The 23,488-nt window shown below is 46.1% G+C and overlaps 1 protein-coding gene across 2 annotated transcripts in view; it reads right to left on the bottom strand.

The window, feature by feature from the left end:
• The window catches only part of Kremen1 (kringle containing transmembrane protein 1), a 66,621-nt gene that overhangs the window by 13,861 nt on the left and 29,272 nt on the right, over positions 1-23,488 (bottom strand). For both annotated transcript variants that reach the window (XM_069994601.1, XM_069994602.1), the window contains exons 3-5: positions 23,336-23,427; positions 3,145-3,269; positions 170-323 (exon numbers count right to left, since the gene is read on the bottom strand). In XM_069994601.1, the coding sequence (XP_069850702.1) occupies positions 170-323; positions 3,145-3,269; positions 23,336-23,427 (371 nt within the window). The remainder of the gene's footprint in view (positions 1-169; positions 324-3,144; positions 3,270-23,335; positions 23,428-23,488) is intronic.

Raw genomic sequence — 23,488 nt, forward strand, 5'->3', positions numbered from 1 at the left:
TGCACCAGCACACTCGCAGCACTACCCGTAGGTGAGATGGTTGTACCTCTGTCCTCCGGGGCTCCGCCTGCCTGTGCCGTGCGGCACAGCTAGGGTGCTTGGTGAGCTCTGGCAGGTGAGTGAGTGAATCGGTGCAAGACAGGCAGAGGTGGGCGCCGTGCGTACTCACTGTCAAAGAGGATGATCCTGCCATCGCCACCACACGGCTGAGTGTGGTCCCCAAAGCAGACGCTGTTGCACTCGGTGCTGGCGGCCTCCCCGTACTTCCAGTAGTCGGCATTGTTCCCGCAGAAGCACGCGTAGCCTGATTCCATCCCAGCGAACTGCCAGGCACAGAGGGCACGGGGGGAGCATCAGCAGTCAGCCCACCCACCCAGGCCACCGTGCCCCGGCCTCTCCCCATCTCACTCCACAGACGCGCAATTCCTGGCAGAGCAGAGGGACTCACTGATGTTTCCCTGTCAGTGAGAATCCTTTCTGAAGTTTGCGTTTCCACTGTATTTAGTTAAGTCTTAAGGGTGAGGAAAATCCCATAAACTTGAAATATTACTAACAGCTAAAATTTAATGGGCTATTTACTATGTGCTAGGTAGTAAATGCTTTCTTTATACCTAATCCTAATAGAAAACTCAGTATAGGCCCCCAGTGAAAATTTCATTTCATGCTGGGCGCTGGTGGCTCACACCTATAATCCTAGCTACTCAGGAGGCTGAGATCTGAGGATCACAGTTCAAAGCCCCCTGGGTAGGAAAGTCTGTGAGATCTTTATCTCCAATAAACCACTAGAAAACCAGAAGTAGAGCTGTGGCTCAAGTGGTAGAGCACTTGCCTTGAGCTAAAGAGCACAGGGACAGCACCTAGGCTCAGAGTTTAAGCCCCACACCAATAAAAAAAAATCAGTTCATCTTTTATATTACTAGAGAGGCATATAGTTCTCTTTTTATTATTTACTTAATTTTTTCGTTGGCCGTGGGGCTTGAACTCTGGGCCTAGGCACTGTCCCTGCGCTCTTCAGCTCAAGGCTAGCGTTCTACCACTTGAGCCACAGCACCACTTCCGGCTTTCTGATGGTTTATTGGAGATAAGAGTTTCATGGACTTTCCTGCCTGGGCTGGCTTTGAATCACTATCCTCAGATCTCAGCTCCTGAGTAGCTAAGATTACAGGCAAGAGCCAGCTTTATTTTTTATTTTTGTGCCAATCATGGGGCTCGAACTCAAGACCTAAGCACTGTCCCTGAGTATTTGTACTCAGGGCTAGTGCCCTACCACTTGAACCACAGTTCCACTTCCAGCCTTTTGTGGTTAATTTGAGACAGAAGTCTCATAGACTTTCCTGCCTTGGCTGGCTTCAAATGGTGATCCTCAGATCTCACTCAGCCTCCTCAGTAATTAGCATTACAGGTGTGAGCCACCCATGCCTGGCTTTTTTATAAAAAACTGTCTAATTATATGCCAACACTAGATACATAACTCTTAGACACTAGATTCTTACCATATATATGATTTGTAATGTTTTCTTTTACCCAGGAGTTGTCTACTTCTTGTTAGTGACCTGAGACACAGAAGTTTTTTGTTGTTTTTTGGTCAGTTGTGGGACCTGAACTCTGGGCCTGGGCACTGTCCCTCAGCTCTTCAGCTCAAGGCTAGTGCTCTAACCACTTGAGCCACACTTCCGGCTTTTTCTGCTTATGTGGTGCTGAAGAATCAAACCTAGGGCCTCATGCATACAAGGCAAGCACTCTACTTCTGAGCCACCTTCCCAGCCCTTGTTGTTTGTTGTTGTTGCTGCTGGTCCTGGGGCTTGCACTTAAGGCCTGAGTGGTATCCTTGAGCTCTTTTTGCTCAAGGCTCATGCTCTACCTGTATGAGTCACAGCTCTACTTCTGGCTATCTGGTGTTTAACTGGAGATGACAGTCTAAGGACTTTCCTGCTTGGGCTGGCTTTGAACTGTGATCCTCAGATCTCAGTCTCCTGAATGGCAAGGATTATTGGCGTGAGCTACCAGCACCTGGTATTTTTAAAACCTTGCTGACATCCAATTGATCAGTTTTTCTTTGGTGTGCACTTTTGCTGTCATAACTAAGGAACCACTGCTTAAACCAAACCTGAGGTCAGGCATATTTATGCTGTTCTTCCTGCTAAGGGTTTTCACAGTTTTAACTCTTATACTTAGGTTTTTGATCCATTTTAATCTTTTTTTTTTTTTTTGTCTGTCTTGGGGCTTGAACTCTGGGCCTGGGCACTGTCCCTCAGCTCTTCAGCTCAAGGCGAGCACTCTACCACTTGAGCTACAGCGCCACTTCCAGTTTTCTGGTGGTTTATTGGAGATAGGAGTCTCACGGTCTCTCCTGCCCGGGCTGGCTTTGAACCACGATCCTCAGATCTCAGCCTCCTGAGTAGCTAGGATTACAGGCATGAGCCACCAGCGCCCCGCAATCCATTTTAATCTTATAAATGCAGTCTAGAATAAAGGTCCATGTGCATGCAGGTATCTAGGTGCTTTAGTACCTTTGTTGAAAAGACCATTTTTTTCTTTTTCCATATTAGGATTCTGGCACCTTTGATGAAAAGCAACCGATCATCAATATATGAGTTTATTTAGAACTCTTATTTCTACTCCACTATGTCTATTTTTTCCCCCCGAGGCTGGAGTTTGAACTCAGGACTCCATGCTTGCTATGCAAGTGATCTACTGCTGAGTCATGCCTCCAGCCCTTTTTTGTACTGGTCATTTTGAGATAGGGTCTTGCTTTTGGCGTGGCCTCAGGCCTGGATGGTGATCCTCCTATTTCATTCACACTTTCTGACTTAGCTAACAGATGTGCAGTGATTTTTCCATTGAGATGATATCTTGCAACCTTTTTTTGCCCAGGCTGGCTTAGAACAGTAAATCTTCCTGACATCAGTCTATCTCGTAGCTAAAATGATAAGGAAACACCACTCTTCTTGCTATTAGTTGAGAATCTTTTGCCTGAACTAGCCTTTAACCTTGATCCTCTCAATCTCAGCCTCTGGAATAGCTAGGATTATATGTATGAGCCACTGTGCCCACCTTTAATCTACATATACTTAAAAGTTAGTTTAGCAAAATACACTTTCATCCTCATTGTCTTCCAGAATCACACAGCCACGGACCCCTTACCTTAAACCTCTGACTCCGACAAAAGCTGATGCAGGTTTGGATGGTGAGTTTGTTGGATGTTTTGCTGGCACCAGTTAGAGGAGGTGGGTTTCCGTGGTCCTTGTAGCAGCCAAGGTTTCCAGGCACTGGGGTGAAAAAGAAGTATTTCTCATCTGGTTGTGAAATACCAGGGAAGAGTGATGCGCGCCAGGGGCTGCCATCTCATCTGGTGTTTCTACTCCTGAGGCACAAACAAATAACCTGCCGCGAGCTTTAAACGCAGAAGCCTCAGTGTTCTCTGCCAAGTACCATGTTTTTGTTTTGTTATGATGAGTATGTAAGATCCAGGTTTTTCTCTAGCAACCCTAAGGGCCCTACTGACCTCGCTGGTGATGATAGGAGAAGGAGGACACATTTCTGAAAAAAACAGACAAACTGTCAGATGCAAATTATGTTTCAGATTCACTAGAGGGAGCTGGGCATAGAGGTGGATGCTGCAATTCCAGCCCTCAGGAGGGGATCAGGGCAGGAGGGTTATGAGTTCAAGGTTCATCAGGGCTATACAGCGAGACCCTAACTCAAAAATAACCCCAAACAAAACAAACAAATGAGCTGGGCACTGGTGGCTCATGCTTGTGATCCTAGCTACTCAGGAGGCTGAAATCTGAGGATCATGGTTTGAAGCCAGACCAGACAGGAAAGTCTTGGGATTTATCTCCAGAAACCAGGAAGTGGAACTGTGGCTCCAAGTGGTAGAGTGCTAGCCTTGAACAAAAAAAGGTCAGGGACAGTGCCCAAGCCTTCAGTTTAAGCCCCAGGGGACGGACGGATACACACACACACACACACACACACACACACACACACACACACACACACACACACACACACACACACACACACACACACACACACACACACACACACACACACACACACACGAAAACTCATCATCCTAACCCCCCCTGTTCCATACAAAGTGCTACAAGTTAAGGTTTTTAAGTTTCTGTCATTTTTTGTCTTTGTCCAATACTAGGGTTTGAAGTCAGAGACTTGTGTTTACTAAGCTTACTGGCTAGTTTTCTACCTCTTGAGCCATGTCTCTAATCTGGTTTTTTGCTGATTATTTTGGAAAAGTCTGACTTTTCTGCCCAGGCTGGCCTCAAGCTATGATCCTCCAGATCTCAGCCACCTGAGTAGCTAGGCTTACAGGTGTGAACCACTGGCTTCAGAGTCTGAAGGTCTTTTGGCGAGTGGACTGATTTCTTATTGTGATTAAATAAATACTCATAAACCTACTTGTTTATGATATAAATTTATAACCTTTTATTTCTTGAAGCCAGTAGAACTGAATGGATCTTGCAGGGCTGAGTCTCTCCAGGGGGCTCTAAGAACGTGTTCTCTGCCTTTCATCCTGGAAGTGGCCCACATTCGTGGGTTTATGGCCAGAGCGTTGTTCTGTTGCCACCATCACCTCTCCTTCTCTCCCTCAGCTTCTGCTGGGCCTCTCTTTGTAAGGACCCTTGGGATGGCCGACCCAGGTTGGTCTATATCAAAATATTGAACCATGTCTAAAAAGTTCCTTATGCTATCTAGGGTCACATTTTCACAGACTTGAGACCCCAAATTCCTTGTTTTTTTGCAGTGCTAGGGTTTAAATCCAGGGTATTGTTTATGCTGGGTGAGTACACTACCACTGAGTCCATCAGACTCAAGATTACAAACATATGCTAGGTGCTGGTGGCTCACACCTAAAATCCCAGCTACTCAGAAGACCGAGATTGGAAGGATATAGTTTAAAGCCAGCCTGGGCAGACAATTTGTGAGACTCCAATTAACCAGCAAAAAGCCAGAAATGGAGGTGTGGCTCAAGTACTAGAGCACCAGCCTTGAGAAAAAAAAACAGCCAAGCAAGTTCTAGTACTAGCACATAAGAAAAGAAAAACTAGACATCTTTCAGGGGCCATCATTCAGCCTACCACAGTAAGCGTATCAGTGTTTCACAACCAAACCTCATGGTGTGGTTTGGCGAAAGAGGACTAGAGGAATGTAGGCAGTAGTCAGCTTTCCCAGATGGCCCGATGTTTGTTCCCAGCATGTTGTGATAAGAGGTGCACAGAGCAACCCAGCCCCTGGAATTTCCTGAGTAATTCTGTTCTCATGTGGCAACTCAGGGTGGGCTCCTAGTTAGTTTAAAGATAGGGGCTCTCACCAGAAAGATGAAGCCATTATTCCTTACCCTCTAAGAAGGGGTTTATCAATTACGTGATGAAGGTTCTTTAAAAACCTCCAAATGCTCTTTGGGAGTCAGAGTGTTCCTGGGTAGCCAAACACATCCAGGTGCTGGGAGGATAGCACACTCTGTGGAGAGAAGCTTTGTGCTTGGGATCCTTCCAGACTCAAACCTCCATGCTTCTCATCTGGCTGGTGTCTGGACTCTTCATCACTCCTTTGATAATAAACGAACAAGCTGGGTGTCAGTGGCTCCCATCTGTCACCTTAGCTACTCAGGAGGCTGCGATCTGAGGATCTAGATTCAAAGCCAGCCTGGGCAGGAAAGTCTATAAGGCTTTTATCTCCAATTAACCATTAAAAAAGCCAGAAGCAGAGCTGTGACTCAAGTGGTAGAGCACTAGCCTTGAGCAAAAAAAAGCTAAGGAATAGCACCCAGGTTCAAGCCCCAGTACTAGCAAAACAAACAAATAAACAAAAACATCAAATAAATGGGAACTGAAAACAACAACAACAAAATCCCACAAAAACTTCTTTGGACAAATTTCTTACCTCTTGGTATTCATGCCCTATATAAATGCCCTCTTTTTGAGTATAATCAGGACTAGTGATTTACTTTTGACCAGTAAAAGGTGGCAAAGTTGACAGAAACTTTTTTTTTTGGTCGTGGGGCCTAAACTCTGGGCCTGGGTGCTATCCCTCAGCTCTTTAGCTCAAGGCTAGCACTCTACAACATGAGCCACAGCACCACTTCCGGCTTGTTCTGCTTATCTGGGGCTGAGGAATTGAACCCAGGGCCTCCTGTATGCAAGGCGAGCACTCTACCACTGAGCCACCTTCCCAGCCCAGGAAGTCATTTTTTCAATTAGGTTAGAAAAGTTCTTCAATTTGCCTCCTCAGTTAGTATACTTTTCTTTTCTTTCTTCATTTTTTTTTAAAATAAGGCTTACTACGTTGTCTAAGGTGGCCTTGAACTCATGATCCTCCTGCTTTAGCCTGCAAAGTATTTAGGATTACAGGTGGGAACCATTGTGCTTGGCTTCATATTTCTATGAAGCAATAAGCTCTGTCAGAAGCCATGTGGCAAAAAAATTGAGGGTGGCTTTCAGCCAACAGCCAATATGAAACTGAGCCTTTTAGCTCAACAGACCACAAAGAACCGATTCCTACTAACAACTATGTGAGTTGGGAAGTACATCTCTCCCAAGTCAGGCCTTCAGATGAGATTCCAGCCCTGGCAAACACTTTGATTTCAGCTTTATGAGAGGCCTCAATGTTGAGGCCCAAGCTAATTCACACCTGAATTTTATGGCTCATAGAATGTGTAAAACAATAAATATGTGCTTCTGTAAGTTTGTGGGAAATTGATCAGACAGCAAGAGACAACTAATACATACATACAAACATACAAACATACATACATACATATAATACATAGCAAATCCACCGTGAGTCATGGACAAACCAGCCATTCTGGACCTTAATTTTCTACCAGCCTGTGTGTGTGTGTGTGTGTGTGTGTGTGTGTGTGTGTGTGTGTGTGTGTGTGTGTGTGTGTGTGTGTGTGTGTGTGTGTGTGTGTGTGTGTGTGTGTGTGTGTGTGTGTGTGTGTGTGTGTGTGTGTGTGTGTGTGTGTGTGTGTGAGAGTGTGCATTCTGGACCTTAATTTTCTACCAGCCTTAGTGTGTGTGTGTGTGTGTGTGTGTTAGTACCAGGGCCCTGGGTGCTAGCCCTTAGCACTCTGTTGCTTGAACTATACCTACAAAACTTCCTTTAATATAATTATTATAATTATTGTTATTATTATTTGTGTGTGCGTGCTGGTCCTGGGGCTTGAATTCAGGGCCTGGTTGCTGTCCTTGAGCTTCTTTGCTGAACCACAACTCCACTTCTGGCATTTTTGGTAGTTAATTGGAGATAAGAATCTCCAAGAAGGGGCTGGGAAGGTGGCTCAGTGATAGAGCGCTTGCCTTGCATGCCTGAGGCCCTGGGTTCGATTCCTCAGCACCACAATAAAAAAAAAAAGCTGGAAGTGGCGCTGTGGCTCAAGGGGTAGAGCGCTAGCTTTGAACTGAAGAGCTGAGGGACAGCACCCAGGCCCAGAGTTCGGGCCCCACGACCGAACCAAAAAAAAAATAAAAAGAATCTCAAAGAACCCAGTACTGGTGGCTCACGCCTGTAATCCTAGCTACTCAGTAGGCTGAGATTTGAGGATCGCAGTTCAAAGCCAGCCTGGGCATGAGACTCTTATCTCCAAATAACCACCAGAAAAAAAAACGTGGAAGTGGTGCTGTGGCTCAAGTGGTAGAGAGCCTGCCTTGAGCTGAAGAGCTCAGGGACAGTGCCAAGGCCCAGAGTTCAAGCCCCATGACAAAAAAAAAAAAAGTCTCAAGGACTTTCCTGCCTAGGTTGGCTTGGAACTGTGATCCTCAGATCTCAGCCTCCTGAGCAGCTAGGATTATAGGCGTGAGCCACCAGCACCTGGCATCCCTCCTTTCTAAGACTGGAAAACAACATGGTCTAGTTTCAGGAGCTTTATCTCCACATTAAGCTTCTGTTGAACATATAAAATATATGCACATATTTGAAGGCACACCCACACACTTTTATTTCTTCTTGATCAGCTCGTTTTAATTGACAGGAAGTACCATTGCTGACCCAAATGCTCACCCCTTCCCCCTTTCAAGTGGCTGCCGGCTCCCTTGCGTCACACATGGTTCAAATATAACAAATGTGGCTCACCACACAAATGTTAAGACGAATCTTTCGGAAACAAACCAAATCTCTATAGTAGCAAATGTAAACAGAATGGCTGTAGGCAGTAGGGAGTCCAGTGCTCAGCACAGGCCTGGTTTGAGCATGTCTGGGTTAAGGGTTTAAACAACTGCAGAAAAGTTAAGCATCTGTACTCAGGGCCATGTGCTGCCAGCTGAGTTTGTTAAGGGGATCTTACATATGGAAACATGAGCCATGCATTTAATGGTTCTTAGTAAGAGAATGGTCATGATCATTGGTCTCGATCTTGGTCACTGACTCAGGTTTTGGTCCCATTTATTCCATTATGCTTGCAAGTAAGCATGTTATTACGTATTAGTCTGCAGACAGCCCAAGGCACATAGTCATCAGCGTTAAGGTCAGACATAAGCAAGGCCACGGGTTGCGAGAATACAGCTGGAACCTATAAGCTTTATTCACAGCAAGGTGGTGAGCAGATCCCGACAGCTCCAATCCTGTCCCAAAGGAGCAGTGTGGGCTCCCACTGCCCGAGGCGGCAGGCAGACCATGGGGAATTACCATCTGAACATCAAAGGCTGGGGTACCCTCCTTGTCTCCCCAAGTCCATCAGTTGCCAAAACGGTCCCTCGATCTCACACACACGTCTCTCTGTGCCTCTCCACATGGCTGCTTCCCAGGCCTACGTCTGCTCCTAGAACACTGCATGGGACTTCTGTGTCACCTCTATTTCTAGGCTCTTCCTCCTCTAATCTAGACAGCACACTGTAGCCACAGAAACCCTGCCACACAGAAGGAGTGGCAAGTGCAGAGGCCTGAGGCCTTTGAGGAACTGTAAGGAGTGCGGGTGGCCAGGGACAGAGGGAGGGAAGCAATGTGGGTCCTGTGTCAGGCCCGGAAGGGCTCCTGGCTGTCCACAGGATGACGTTTTCACATGGTATACAAGGCCTTCCTGGCCCTGCACAGACCCCTGCCCTGCACCCTCAGCAGGCCCTAGCTCTCTCATCTCACACTGCACAAGTGCCACCCTGGGGCCCTTCCAAGTTCCCAGCTGCACCTTGCTCTCTGTTCCCTGGAGCTTTACACACACACTATGCCCTCTGCTTCGAATACCCTTCCCTTCTTTGAATTTCAGCCTGAGCATCATTTTCCCTTGGAAGCTCCAGGACCTGCCCTCCTCCCCACCCTGGCCCCATAAAACAGGGGGTTATAGGACCCTGCTGTGCAGTCTGATAGCAGCTTAGGCCAAGTGTGGCTTCAAAAACTCTTGTCCCAAATAGCCATGAGTGAGTCAAGGGCAGGGCTGTTTCTTCCACACTCCTCTGTCTCCCAGGGCCCCAGCAGGGAGCTGCGGCTGAGCTGGAACAGGTGGGTGCTTTACAGGCTGCAGTGAAGCCCAGCAGGGTGAAGACAAAGGCGGAGCTGATGTGCATGACTGCTTTTAAGTTCTTGCTCACTGTTTTCTTCGTCTATCCAGAAACCTCGTTCTGTGCTTTCCATACAGGTAAACTTTGAAACTACTTTTAAAAGTTTAATTAAAAAATCATCACGTTTCAAAAAAGTTTCTTAAGTAACTTTCACGGGATTTCGCCTACTCTAAATTCCTTGTAACTTGAGGTCATCAATGTACTTCATCAACAGGGGCCTAGATTGGGTATGGTCAGGCAAGAGAAACACAGGCAAGAGTTCAAATCCAGCCTGGTCAATGTAGTAAGACTTTTTTTTTTTTTTTAATTTTTGGTCCTGGGGCTTGAACACTGGGCCTGGGCACTGTCCCTGGGCTGTGTGTGTGTGTGTGTGTGTGTGTGTGTGTGTGTGTGTGTGTGTGTGTGTGTGTGTGTGTGTGTGTGTGTGTGTGTGTGTGCAAGGCTAGTGCTCTAGCACTTGAACCACAGCTTTACTTGTTGTTGTTTTTTAATGGTTAATTGGAAATAAGAGTCTCAGAGTCTCATGATTTATCTTGCCTGGCTGGCCACAAACCACAATCCTCAGATCTCAGTCTCCTGAGTAGCTAGCATTACAGACATGAGCCATTGGCACCCAGCAAGACCTTTTCTTTTCTTTTTTTTTTTTTTGGTGGTGGTATGACTTGAACTCTGGGCCTGAGTTCTGTCCCTGAGCTCTTCAGCTCAAGGAGAGCGCTTGAGTCAGTGTCACTTCTGGTTTTCTGGTGGTTTACTGGAGATAAGAGTCTCACAGACTTTCCTGCCCAGGCTGGCTTTGAAACTCGATCCTCAGATCTCAGCCTCCAGAGTAGCTAGGATTACATGTGTGAGCCACGGATGCCTGGCTAAGACCGTGTCTTTTAAGAAAGGAAGAAAAATTCTTAAAAAAAAAGGATAAAAATTAAAAAATTAGCAATTTCTAAATTTTAAATGGTGACCCTTCTACATGTCACCTCACATAACTATGTGGTGATCCACCCCAGCTGTCTGAGATGGTGGTACTTAGATTCAAGGAGCCTCATCTTACTCAATGGCCTAGTGGTGCAACTTAGATATGCCCAAGAGAAGCCAGGAGGTGCTTCCTATAAGTGAAAAGGTGAGAGCTTCCCACCTAGGAAGGACAGGAAATGTCCCATGCTGAGCCTGCTGAGACCCAGGTAGCAAGGAGTCTTCTATGGGTGGAATTGTGAGGAAGGGAAAGGAAGCTGTGCTAGTTTTGCTGTCACAGGACGAATGGCGAAAGCTAAAGCCGCAGTGTGTGGGAAGCACTCAGCTCAGACGGGAAAGGCGTTAACCCGTGCGTGTTTATGCAGGAGAGGATCGGCACGGTCTGGTGCCAGGCATCCACAGGGGGTCTTGGGACAGATCCCTTGCCAATCAGGGTCACCGCTGTAACTCGCTATCGTAAGTTATGAAGCCCCTGCCATGATGAACAAGGGGCCCATTTGTATGTTAACATGATTTTTTTTAGACACTATAAGTGATTTCTCTTCTTGGGCAAGAGGAGAAAACTTAAGCCAGCCACAGGACTCTAGTGAACAAGGACAGGAGAACAAATATCCTTTTTCACAGGGACTTTTCCTCCCTGCTTCTGGGAAGAGCCATGGGTGGGACACAGTCTGGAAATCCTCTCAGTTGACCCATAATGCTTTTGAAGACAATATGACGTGTCTTCTCCGGCGAGACTCAGAGCCACACTTTCCAGTACGAGTCAGAGGCTGACCCTGCCTCAGAGGTCCCCCTCCTGGTGCCCAGAGCTGTGAGGGACTAACGAGGGGCTGCGAATGTGGCTTAGTGGTAGGGTGCTTGCCTAGCATGCATGAAGCCCCAGATTTGATTCCTTGTACGACATAAACAGAAAAGGTCAGAAGTGGTGCTGTGGCTCAAGTGGTAGAGCTCTAACCTTGGGCAAAAGAAGCTCAAGGACCATGCCCAGGCCCCGAGTTCAAGCCTAAAGATTGGTAAGAAAAAAAAAAGAAAAAGAATTCATTGTTGCCAGATGTGGTGGCACACAGAGGCAGGAGGATTGTAGGTTTGAAGCCAGCCTAGCTTACATCGTGAGACCCTATCTCAAAACCCCCCCAGGAAACAAAAAGAAAAACAATACAGAAATGTTGTGCTTGCTTAGAATATACAGGGCCCTGTGTTAAAAAAGAAAAAGAAAAATTAAAGTAATTCAGTCTTGAATGACAAAGAGTCACTTTCATTTAGCTTCCCATTGAAGGAACATGGAAGGAAGGAAGGAAGGAAGGAAGGAAGGAAGGAAGGAAGGAAGGAAGGAAGGAAGGAAGGAAGGAAGGAAGGAAGGAAGGAAGGGCATTAATAGGTACTCATTTAGGACTGAGGGCATAGCTAAGGGATAGAGCAACTGCCTAGGCAACTTGAGGCCCTGAACCCCAGTTCTACCAAAAGAAAAGAAGACAGGGACACCAAGGGGAAAAAAGCCTGGCATGGAAACTTGCAGGCCTGGAGTTCCCTGACTTCCAGTTCCTCATGGCAGTTTCTAGTCAAGGCCAGGTTAGCCTGGTCTCTTCTTTGTCCCTTCCCTGCCTTCACATGGGCTAGTGTTTTGTGTGAAATGCAAGCGCTGAGTATTTTAAGATCCACATAAAAACAGTGATATTTTACTTTCCTATTTCTCAGCAAGTTGTTCTTGTGGGGTGATGAATAATGATAGCCTCCTTCGACATAATGACAATAAACTCTCTATTCAGCACATGCCATCTGCTCTGTCTGTGGTATTTACTTTACGTACACTATCTCCCTGTGTTTTCACAAGAATCCTTTGAAGCCTGTGTTAAATAACACAGGCTTTTCTCCTATTGATGAAATTGAGCTTAGAAAGGCTGTGGGTGTGGTCAGTGGTAGTACAAGAAGCTGCCGGTTTTATCCAGCATTGCTGGTGGTTCAGCAGGCTGAGATCTGCAGATCAAGGGTAAAAGCCAGCCTGGGCAGAACAGTCTGTGAGACTCTTACGTCTAGTTAACCAACAAGAAGCTGGACCTGGAGGCATGGTTCAAGTGGTAGAGCTCCAGCCATAAGCAAAAAAAGCTGAGTAAGAGCTTGAGGTTCTGAGTTCAAGCTTCAGTGCTCAAGCACAAAAAACAGGGGATGGAGGAAGGGAAAGAAAGGAGGAGGGAAGAAGGGAGAGGAGGGGAAAAGAAAGGAGAAAAGGGAAGAAAAGGACCAAAGAGAGATGGATGCCTTCTTTTTAAGGTTCTTGGGACATGGGGGCTGGGTTATGTGATACACCTATGTCCTTCCAGTACGTTCTTACTCAGGTTACAGTGAGTGAGTAAATTCTAGCCTTAGCAACCAAACAACTACCAGACACAGAAGCGTGCCCTCTGAAGTGAAAGCTCAATCTGAACGTAAGTCTTCAGCCCTGGCCAGTCTGTTTCCATCCTACCACCCTCGGACCGGATCTTGGATACCTGCTTTAGAACACAGAAGCAAAATTCTTGTCTTAGGTTTTAGAAAGCTTTTCCAAGGCTCTGCAGAACTTTTTGTTTTGCTCTTGTAAGTCAACATCCGCTTTTTCAGAAATGACACAACTCTTCTCTTCTTTTCAATCTCATGCCTATGTCGACACAGCCTTCTGCTCTGGGGATCTCTAGAGCCCAACACCAAGATGATGTCCTTAGGAGGGGACCGAGCACTCAATACTTCCTCCAAAGCCTCAACATGTACAGCGGGGATGCCTTACACTCTCCCACCCAGCCACAACCTTGGCTCCACATCTGACGGCTGCCATCTTGGTCCACATCCTTCCCATGATGTGTCCCCAGCCCTAGCACTATACATTTATTTATAAACATAACGTTCCTTGTCAGTCACTCAGATTCTTCACAGCCTGGAGTGTGAGAGTAACTCACATGAAGAAACATGCGCAGTGTTTCCTTCTTCTCTGAAGTTCTACCATTAAGGGCAGGTAGTAGGTGTTCCTAAAGATCGTGACCCCCATGCAGCCTGGAAGTCTCTGTGCTGGCTCCCTGCAGGTGGGGCTGCTTCTCTAACAGACTTCTGGTGGTTCATGTGGTTCAGTCCAGCGGCTAACAAGCCCCCACCCCGGTCCTGTATACGTGTTGGAATTGCTTTCCTCTCCTCTTAGATCTATGCAGGCCTTAACAATGACTTTGATCAGCAGAAGACGGGCAGATCCCACTTCCTTTCTCAGGGAAGCCTGCCACCCCACATGAGGCCCCAGTATGCTTCTGGAATGAGAGGTCACCAGGTAGAGGCCAGAGGCCATTGTGGATATCAGGCTCCAGCCTGCTGCCCGGTTGAAATGTAGCCAGCCCACAGCGGAGCTTTAAGTCCCCAAGATTGAGGCGGCCTGTCACTCAGCCACAGACAAGTGACAAAGGGAATGACACAGCTGTGTTCCTGGGAAGAAGAGCTCCGTTTGTTGACTTGGACTCTATTTTTCAGGGCTACCACAAATATCCCAGGAAGGAACCCCAGAGTCATCGCTCTCTTCCTGCCCTTTCATCTCCATATACTCCTCTCTCATGGAGTGCTGCCTTCCTCCTTCAGGCATCTGGGATTTAACCCTTCCTGTCTCCTCCTGCTGCCCAGTCCCTTGTTCCCTGGATTTAGGAACCTAGACCACCCTCCTCTTTCCAAGGTCCCTTCCTCTGAGGTGTCCTGTGAACACACAGAGCTTTTCAGCACAATGGTTCCATCCAGTCAACTCTGGCTTCCAAAGTCTATTTCATATTCCAGGGAACCTGGATCCCAACCCCCAGGCTTGCCGCACGGCGCCCCTCCTCCAGGCCTCTGTCAGCCTGGCCCTGACTGGTCCAGCCCTGTTGGCTTTTCTCCCACCTTACTGAGTGCTCCTGTCTTTAGACATTCACAGCGTTCTACCTCATCAGTCAACACTTACTACATGGTGGGGGGGCCAGTGGCCAGTTGAGCCCTGTATTTATAACTCAGGTTCCTAATTACAGTGTAAGATTGAAGGCCCATTTCATACACTTAGGTGTGTTCTGCACAGCACATGCTAATATCGGTTTTCAGAAGGCATCCTGCAGATCAAATAATTTTCCCTTCTTGAGTTACTAATACACACCACACAAGTGTGTTGTATAGACTTTTGTATGACACTGAGGAACAAGTCCATTTGGTTCAGAAAGTCTATGTTTTTTATGAGATATTAAATAACATCAGCTGCAGAAAACAGATTAATCAAGTCCATGCCAGGTCTGAAACTATAAAGCTGTCTTGTGTGAACAAATGTGAGGTCTCCTGTTGTCTCCAGAGCCCAGCGCCACCCCTGGCCCCACAGAATGGCCACCACGCTGCCTCAGCAGCTGGGGCACATACCAAGTCCTGTGGCCAGTTGGATGAAAGGGGGATGGATGGGAACAATAAGAACAAGAAGGTTTAGTGGGCATGCTGCCACAACCTTGCCAGTACTTCAGTGGCTACCTGGAGGGAGGTCTTGGACCTGATGGGATGGTTTGGTCCCCCAAAAGCTAGGAGTGTTTTGGCTTGGTGTTCAGCAGGTGGTACTATTCTGGGAGGTTTTTGGAACCTTAGGATGAGACCAAGCTGGAGGCAGTAGCTCACAGGGAGTGGGTCCTTGGACCTTTGTCCCTGGAACCTTCCCCCAACCTGCTTGTATCCACCTTGAGGTGAAGGGCTCTTCTTTGCCCCCTACCCTCTACCCCTATGATGTTCTGCCCACGGGCATCGACTGAATGACCTCCGACAGAATTCTCTGAAACTGTGAGTCAAAATAAAGCTTCCCTTCTTTAAGTTACTTCTGTCAGGCTTTGGCTCTAACTAATACACTGGGGGTTGTATGTATTTCATTCATTTAATATTCAAAATAGCTGTGGATGAGGAAACCAAGGCTCAGAGAAGAGTCGTTGTGACTAAAGCTACTCGAAGCCGAGTGGCTCTAGGGCCCATTTCCTTTCCACTGGCTGTGTTGTGTCTCCCTGGAAGAGAAAAGACTGTGGGATCAGGAGAACACAGCAAGCACCTGTTCCTGCCTCCTGTGCTAGGTGGGGGATGTGGAAACATTTGGCTCTTTCTCGGGGCTGCCAAGGACAGGCTTAGCGGGGCTGGAGAAGTAGCCATAAATTCCACCAGTGCCCCTCCACAAATACACATACAATCCAAGAAGAGCATGCCTACTACACAAATGCCACTTCCAGAGAAACCCTACCGAGGCCTCATAATTTAACCTCTCCTTCACAGAAATTCCAGAGCTGCCCCCATCCTGCCGACCACAGCCTTGTACTCACAGAAAGCCAGAATGAGCTGTATCAAAATGGGATTCTGACAGTGTCATGTCTAAAAGATTCAGATGAACAAAAACACTAGGTAACTGTAAAATATAGAGATGAGGGACCAAAAACTTAGTCTAGATAGTTTGCAGTTTTCATGTTGTTTTCAGTACTCTTCTCTGGCCAACAACTGAGGAGAGAAAGAAAACTGACGCCCAGGGGTGTGTCTCTTGAGAGAGAAGAGACCTTGTGCCCTGGGAAAAGCTGCTGACCCAGTGTTTCCAGCCTTGAAACTCCTTTCCAGCTGAGAACAGCTGGGCAGGGACAACCCGCAGGGACAGCCCAGCACTCTGCAGAGTGGCTTGATTGCCCAGCTTCTTGGATATCGGGGCAGCCTGCTTTGCTCCTGGGGCTTAGAGAAATGACTTAGAGCTAACAGCGTGAATGGCAGACCTTCTGTCGCCACTGACTTAATCCTTTGGTTTCCAAGATGTCAAAAAGGCGGTCTTAATAATTCAGCATACTATCTGAATTTCAGACTTTAATTCCCAAACAATTCATAAAGAACATTCTGAGCAAGGGCCTCAACAGAAGCCCCCAATCTATCCCAAGGCCTCTGTTTTCAAAGAAATAAAGGCACCAGGGCTGTTCTTTTTTCTTTTCTTTCTTTTTTCTTTTTCTTTTTTTGGTGCCAGAACTAGGGCTTGAACCCTCGGAGCCAGGGTACTACCTCATAGCTTTTTCCATTCAAGACTGGTTCTCTATCACTTGAGCTACAATACCTCTTTCAGCTTTTTGTTGGCAACTGGAGAAAAGAGTTTCATGGACTTTACTACCCCAATTGGGTTTGAACTGGGATCCTCAGATCTCAGCCTCCTGAGCTAAGATTATAGGCATAATTTACCAGTGACCAGCTCTATTCAAACTCTTAACATAGTTTTCAAGACTTATTAGGGATCACAACTAGGAACTTTCAATTCCTGTGGGGTTTTTTTGTTGTTTGTTTTTGGTTTTTGTCAGTTGTGGGGGGTGAACAGGGCCTAGGCACTAACTCTGAGTTTTTTCTGCACAAAGCTAGTATTCTGGGCTGGGAAGGTGGCTCAGTGGTAGAGCGCTTGCCTTGCATGCATGAGGCCCTGGGTTTGACTCCTCAGCACCACATAAGCAAAAAGAAAAAAGCCAGAAGTGGAGCTGTGGCTCAAGTGGTAGAGCGCTAGCCTTGAGCTGAAGAGCTGAGGGACAGCGCACAGGCCCCACAACCGACAAAAAAAAAAAAAAAAAAAGAAGTATCACCTGGGCTGGGGTTGTAGATCAATCAGAGTACCAACCTAGCCCAGTCATGTAGGTCAATATGTCACAGATTTTCATCCAGACACTCTCTAAATGTTACATTAACATATTTTTAAATATTATAAAATTAATGTAAAAATTTGTTTTTTACAATGCATATAAATAAGTAGATAAGCCTGGTGATGGCAGCTCCCAGCTATAATCAGAGCTACCTGAATGCTGAGAAGGTGAGGATCAAGGTTTTCAAGGCCCCTTCTGAATCCACAGCTGGGTCCAGTGGTACACCTCTGTCATCCCAATCTATGTGAAAGGCTGAGATTGCAAAGAGTCTGGTCAGAAAACGCCACAAGACTATCTCCATGGGGGAAGTTGGACACACACACACAGTGTTACACATCTACAGTCCCAGCTACTCAGAGGCTAAAGTGGGTACACACACACACACAGTGTTACACATCTACAGTCCCAGCTACTCAGAGGCTAAAGTGGGCACATACACACACACACACACACACACACACACACACACACACACACACACACACACACACACACACACACACACACACACACACACACACACACACACACACACAGAGTGTTACACATCTACAGTCCCAGGGGCTGGGAAGGTGGCTCAGTGGTAGAGGGCTTGCCTTGCATGCCTGAGGCCCTGGGTTCGATTCCTCAGCACCACATATGCAAAAAGAAAAAAGCCAGAAGTGGCGCTGTGGCTCAAGTGGTAGAGCACTAGCCTTGAGCTGAAGAGCTGAGGGACAGTGCCCAGGCCCTGAGTTCAAGCCCCAGGACTGGCAAAAAAAAATAAAAAACAAAAAAAAACCACATCTACAGTCCCAGATACTCAGAGGCTAAAGTGGGAGGATCAAGCGAGCCCAGAAATTCAAGACCAGCCCAGGGAGCATAAAACTACCATGCCATTATTGTGGCTAATAAAAGTTAATACTAACTCCTTAGTATAATCTAAAATTAAATCTGATTCACATTTCTCTATTTCAAAAGATAATTTTTTATGGCTGAACTTGTAAGTAAGTGTTGTTTGGCAAACAAAAACAGTCCTCACAAATGAGAAGGTAAATTTCTCATGCCCAGGGGCTGGGAAAGTGGCTTAGTGGTAGAGTGCTTGCCTAGCATGCATGAAGCCCTGGGTTCGATTCCTCAGTACCACATCAACAGGAAAAGCCAGAAGTGGTGCTGTGGCTCAAGTGGTAGAGTTCTAACCTTGAGAAAAAGCACCTCAAGGACAGTACCCAGGTTCTGAGTTCAAGCCCCAGGACTGACCCCCCCCCCAAAAAAAATTCTCATGCCCAGACCCCCAGCAGAATTTCTTTGGCCTTAGACTAAGCTAAGTGACACAAACAAACCTGTACTTGTCTTAAATGCCATTGCATTATACTCACATTACTTTTTTTTTTTTTTTTTTTTTGTCTAAGCAAGGCAAAATTGACTTCTGTGCAGAAGGGTATGCCATCCACCAAAAATCTGGCAAACAAGCACCTACATTGCTTATTTTTTAAAATCCCTATAAAACTTTTATTAAGGAACTTAGAAGTAAAATAGAGTAAAGCAAAAGCCATATGAAGGTCCACAAAAGCAAGTCCCTTTAAAAGCAATCTCAGTGGTGAGAATGAGGTTAACACAAGAAGAATATGTAGAGCTCTAGAGGTGGGATCCATAGGGTTAGTAAACTTGATGGCCTTGGACTTTGCTCTTCAAATCCATATTTCTCCTAATGCAATAAGATCTTGGGTTTTGACCATGAATTACTCTTCTTGTAGCAGTACATGCTGATCTACCTCTGGACGAGAGAGCAATGTTCTAACTCTCTGTGCCCCTTCCAATCATAATTCATCTAGGCCTCTAGCTCGTAGCGCTTCTCTTAACATGCCCAGGGGCAGAGGTTCCTCTCCACACAATGGCCCACCATTCACTCAGATTCTGCTTTGTTCCTAAACATTCAGCCCCCCAGCCTCCTGCTGGGCCTGGTGCATTCAGTATGAACTTTCCAGGAACCTGCTCATGTCACAGGCCTTTTCCTGCATGACAAGTTCAATGCTAGTCATGAATAGTGGGCTTTACACAGAGGCTTAGTACTATTCATAAAAATGATGACTCCACACCCAGAAATAGTGAAAAACTGGCCTAAAAGAGGCAGGCTGTATCTCTATTAAATTCACCAGGGTATTACCCAGGTCTCTTGCTATAAATAGCATGCAAGTTTTTCTCTGCCATACTAATCAAACATACTAGAAACACAATAGTCTGCCAGATTCAAAGTGAGGGGGAATGTGGCTTGATGGGGAATCCTGGTACCCACAGAGTGAAGGCTTTTCTAAAGAACTAAAGCCACATAGGGCTTAGCCCCTACCCCCCAAACCAGGCACTATTGGGTTCTCATTCTCTCCTTCTGATGGTTCCACATCCAGATCACTTGAGAGTTATAGAAGAAAAAGTGAAAGCCATGTTGAATTTTCCTTCTTTGGAATGGTGAAGAGTTTCTGGCGAGTCTTGCATTTGTATTGTATGGGATGTATTGTATGGAGTATTTGTATTATTTTTCTATCATTCTCCCTTCTGTAGCTGACTATCAATGACTGCATGAAGCAGCTCCTGTTGGCGCAGGATATATTTTGTAAGTGTGGTTGAAGATTATCTTTGCAAATCAAAATGCCCAGATTCAATCCCCTCTTCATCATTCCTGAGAGAATGGCACAGGCTGGTAGGAAAAGACCATCTTTGTATGGAGCAAATGGACCGAGGAAAATCTGCTTTCCTCTCCTCTGCCCCTTTCCTCTTTATACAACTAGAGCCAAATGAGGTTTTTGTTTTTTTTTTCATTTTGAAAATCTGATTAAGCAGCTTGAGCATTCTTATGGTCTTTACTGCCCACTCAAGCTGGAAGGATGGCAAAGCTGTCAGGCAGCGGTGAGGCTCAAGGCAGGAGCTACAAAAGGTGATCCTACAGTGCTGGGCCTGTAGCGCTTATACTAAGGACCCTTTCTTTCCCCCCAAAGGAACCAGAATTCACTGCAGCTGCAGGCACAGAGAAGAGGAATCCCAGACTTCCATGTCACCTTGTCCTGAGAAACAGAAGGGGAAGCAGATGAAGAGTGGCCTATGGGAAGGAAAAGTAAGCTAGTGGACTAGTTAAGAGTGAATACTCCTTTGCTTACATTTGGGAACTGAGAAACTTTGTTCTTCTGGCATGTTTAAAAATATCTTCTAGCCAGGCTAGAAGTGGGCTGGTGGCTCACCCCTGTAATCCTAGCTACTCAGGAGGCTGAGATCTGAGGACTGTGGTTCAAAGCCAGCCCGGGCAGGAAAGTCTGTGAGACTCTGATCTCCAATAAACCACCAAAAAACCGGAAGTGACACTGTGGCTCAACTGGAGAGCACTAGCCTTGAGCTGAAGAGCTGAGGTCCAGCGCCCAGGCCCAGAGTTCAAGCCCCGTGACTGACCAAAAAAAAAAAATCTTCTAGCAGGGCACCATTGGCTCACGCCTGTAATCCTAGCTACTCGGGAAGCTGAGATGTGAGCATCACGGTTTGAAGCCAGCCCGGACAGGAAAGTCTGTGAGACTCTTATCTCCAATGAACCACCAGAAAACCAAAAGTGGCACTGTGGCTCAAAGTGGTAAAGTGGTAGAGTGCTAGCCTTGAGCACAAAAGCTCAGGGACAGTGTCTAAGCCTTGAGTTCAACTCCATGATCACCTCCCAACCCCCTGCCCCCAAAAATCTTCTGAGGCTGGGTTTAGCACAATGGTACGCATGTACTAACACCCTGGGTTCAACTCCCAGCACTGCAAACAAATCATAATAATCACTGTAATCATGATTATGATTATTATTTTGTAGATATATGTGAAATGATATCAATAGATTTTTTAAACAAGTCTCTACATCCACAGGCTCTGCCTTATTTATGGGTTCCACATCTCCAGATTCAAGCCCAGACTGAAAATATTCGGGAAATCCCCCTGCACCTGCAGCGAACATGCTCAGGATCTTTCTTGTCTTAACCTCTAAACAATAATATCAGCATTCTAAGCTATCAGAGGTGGTTTACAGTGTGGGGAAGATGGGCACAGGTCTCTGCGAAGCACTGCATGGTTACTAAGGTCCTGAGCATCCCAGATAGTGAGGGAGAGGAAGAGCAGCATGTTTAAAGGCCAAACTGGATTTATGTTTCCATACTTTAAGCCTTTTGTGAAACCTGCCTACAATATTTTCTACTTTGTTTTCAAATATCTTAAAAAGTTATTTTTTCTCAGGAAATGAAAACACGGCTTTTGGTGGTGTTATTGGTGGTGCTGGTTGTTTTTGTTTTTGTTTTTCTGGAGGGGTAAAGGAGGTGCATAGGAAGGGAGGGAGGAAGCATGACCAAATGCAATCATGCTATTCAATATACAGTATGTAGAAAATGACCTATGTAACTCTTGGGTAGGGATGGGAGGGGGAAAGTAAAGGAAGGGGTGACATTGTCCAAAAAAAGAAAAGTACCCATTACCTGATTTACAAAATGGTAGCCCCTCTGTACAATACATTAATAGTAACAATAAAGTGATTTTAAAAATAATAATAAAAGGGAGATAATAATTTTTTTTTTGCCAGTCTTGGGGCTTGAACTCAGGGCCTAGGCACTGTCCTGAGCTTCTTTTACTCAAAGCTATCATTCTACCACTTGAGCCAAAGCACAACTTCTGGCCTTTTCTGTTTATGCGGTACTGAGGAATTGAACCTAGGGCTTCATGCATGCTAGACAAGTACTCTACCACGAAGCCACATTCCCAGCCTGAGAGATAATGATTTTTAAAAGGTTATTATTTTTTTTTGGTTTTGATTTAATCTATGCTAGTCCAGAACTTGCCATCCTTCTGTCTCAGCATCCTGAGTTCTGGGACTATAGGTGTATACCACCATGCCAAGTTTGTTTTTTTGTTTGTTTTTGTCAGTCATGGGGCCTGAACTCTGGGCCTGGGTGCTGTCCCTCAGCTCTTCAGCTCAAGGCTAGCGCTCTATCACTTGAGCCACAGTGCCACTTCTGGCTTTTTCTGCTTATGTGGTTCTGAGGAATTGAACCAAGGGCCTCATGCATGCAAGGCAAGCGCTCTACCACTGAGCCACCTTCCCAATACCCATGCCAAGTTTTAAAATACTTTATTTTTTCTTTTGGTGCCAGTTTTGGGGCTTGAACTCATGGCCCTGAGTTTTATCCAGTCTAGGCTAGTGCTCTACCAATTGAGGCATTGAGCCACTTCCAGCTTTTTGGGTCATTACTTGGAGCTAAGAGTCTCATGGACTTTCCTGCCCAGGCTGGCTTTGACCTGTGATCCTCAGATCTTAGCCTCCTGAGTCCCTAGGATAATAGGCATGAGTCACCAGCAAAAGTATCTTTTTTAAGATTCCGTTTTTGGGTGCCAGTGGCTCACACCTGTAATCCTAGTAACTCAGGGGGCTGAGATCTGAGGATCACAGCAGGAAAATCTGTGAGGCTCTTAGCTCCAATTAACTATCAGAAAATGGGAAGTGTGCTGTGGCTCAAAGTGATAGAGCACTAGCCTTCAGTGGAAAAAGTCCAGGGATAGTGCCCAAGCCCTGAGTTCAAGTCCCATGACCACCGCCACCACCACCACCACCACCACCAACAACAAAAGATTCCCTCTATACTTTCTACTCTCTGGGGACTAACGTGTCCTTTTGTACTTTGCATATAACTGAGTAAATGAAATGACAAGGAAACAAGCCCTTTAATAAGAGACTGCAGAAACTGGGCTGTGAATTATTATCTTGGGAAACAACAGAATATTTTACACTAATGTGGGTAAAAGAACTACCATCTGGCCTATGTATGATATTTATCAAGTTATCTATTAAGTATCATTTTTCAGGGGACTGAAGCCAAATAAAATTAAGTAATAACAAGTATTATATCTTAGCTTTGGTGTGCCTCAGGAGGTTTGCTAAAAAACAAAAACAAACAAACAAAAAAAACCCTCATTCAAAAAATACATTTCAGAAAGTGTAAAATACCATCTTTTCCCTGCACCTTGCTATTGAGTTGCAGCATGAAGAGCTGACCAAAGCCGGGCTCACCACCTGGGGAACACACCAGAGAAGTGGTCCCATTCCTCAAACACCTCGGGGCCAGGATACCTGTCTTTGTACCTCCTTAGGAAACCCACTGGCCTGGCTAACTGTGCTCTGCCCCTTGGAACTTGGGACCCGTCAACCACGGGAAGGCGCAGTGGTCTTACTCTGGCAGGCAGGAATCTCACAGTACTTCCAGTAGACGCCATCCTCATGTTCTGCCACATAGCACCAGGGGCTCACATCTCCATCCGGGTTCCTGTTGGGGAATATGACACAATGAATGACACTGTAATTGTTTCAAGCCAACCTGATGTTCA

Source organism: Dipodomys merriami, unplaced genomic scaffold (assembly GCF_024711535.1).
Source record: "Dipodomys merriami isolate MVZ:Mamm:240054 unplaced genomic scaffold, mDipMer1.0.p SCAF_45, whole genome shotgun sequence".
In the NCBI taxonomy this organism is placed as follows: Eukaryota; Metazoa; Chordata; class Mammalia; order Rodentia; family Heteromyidae; genus Dipodomys; species Dipodomys merriami.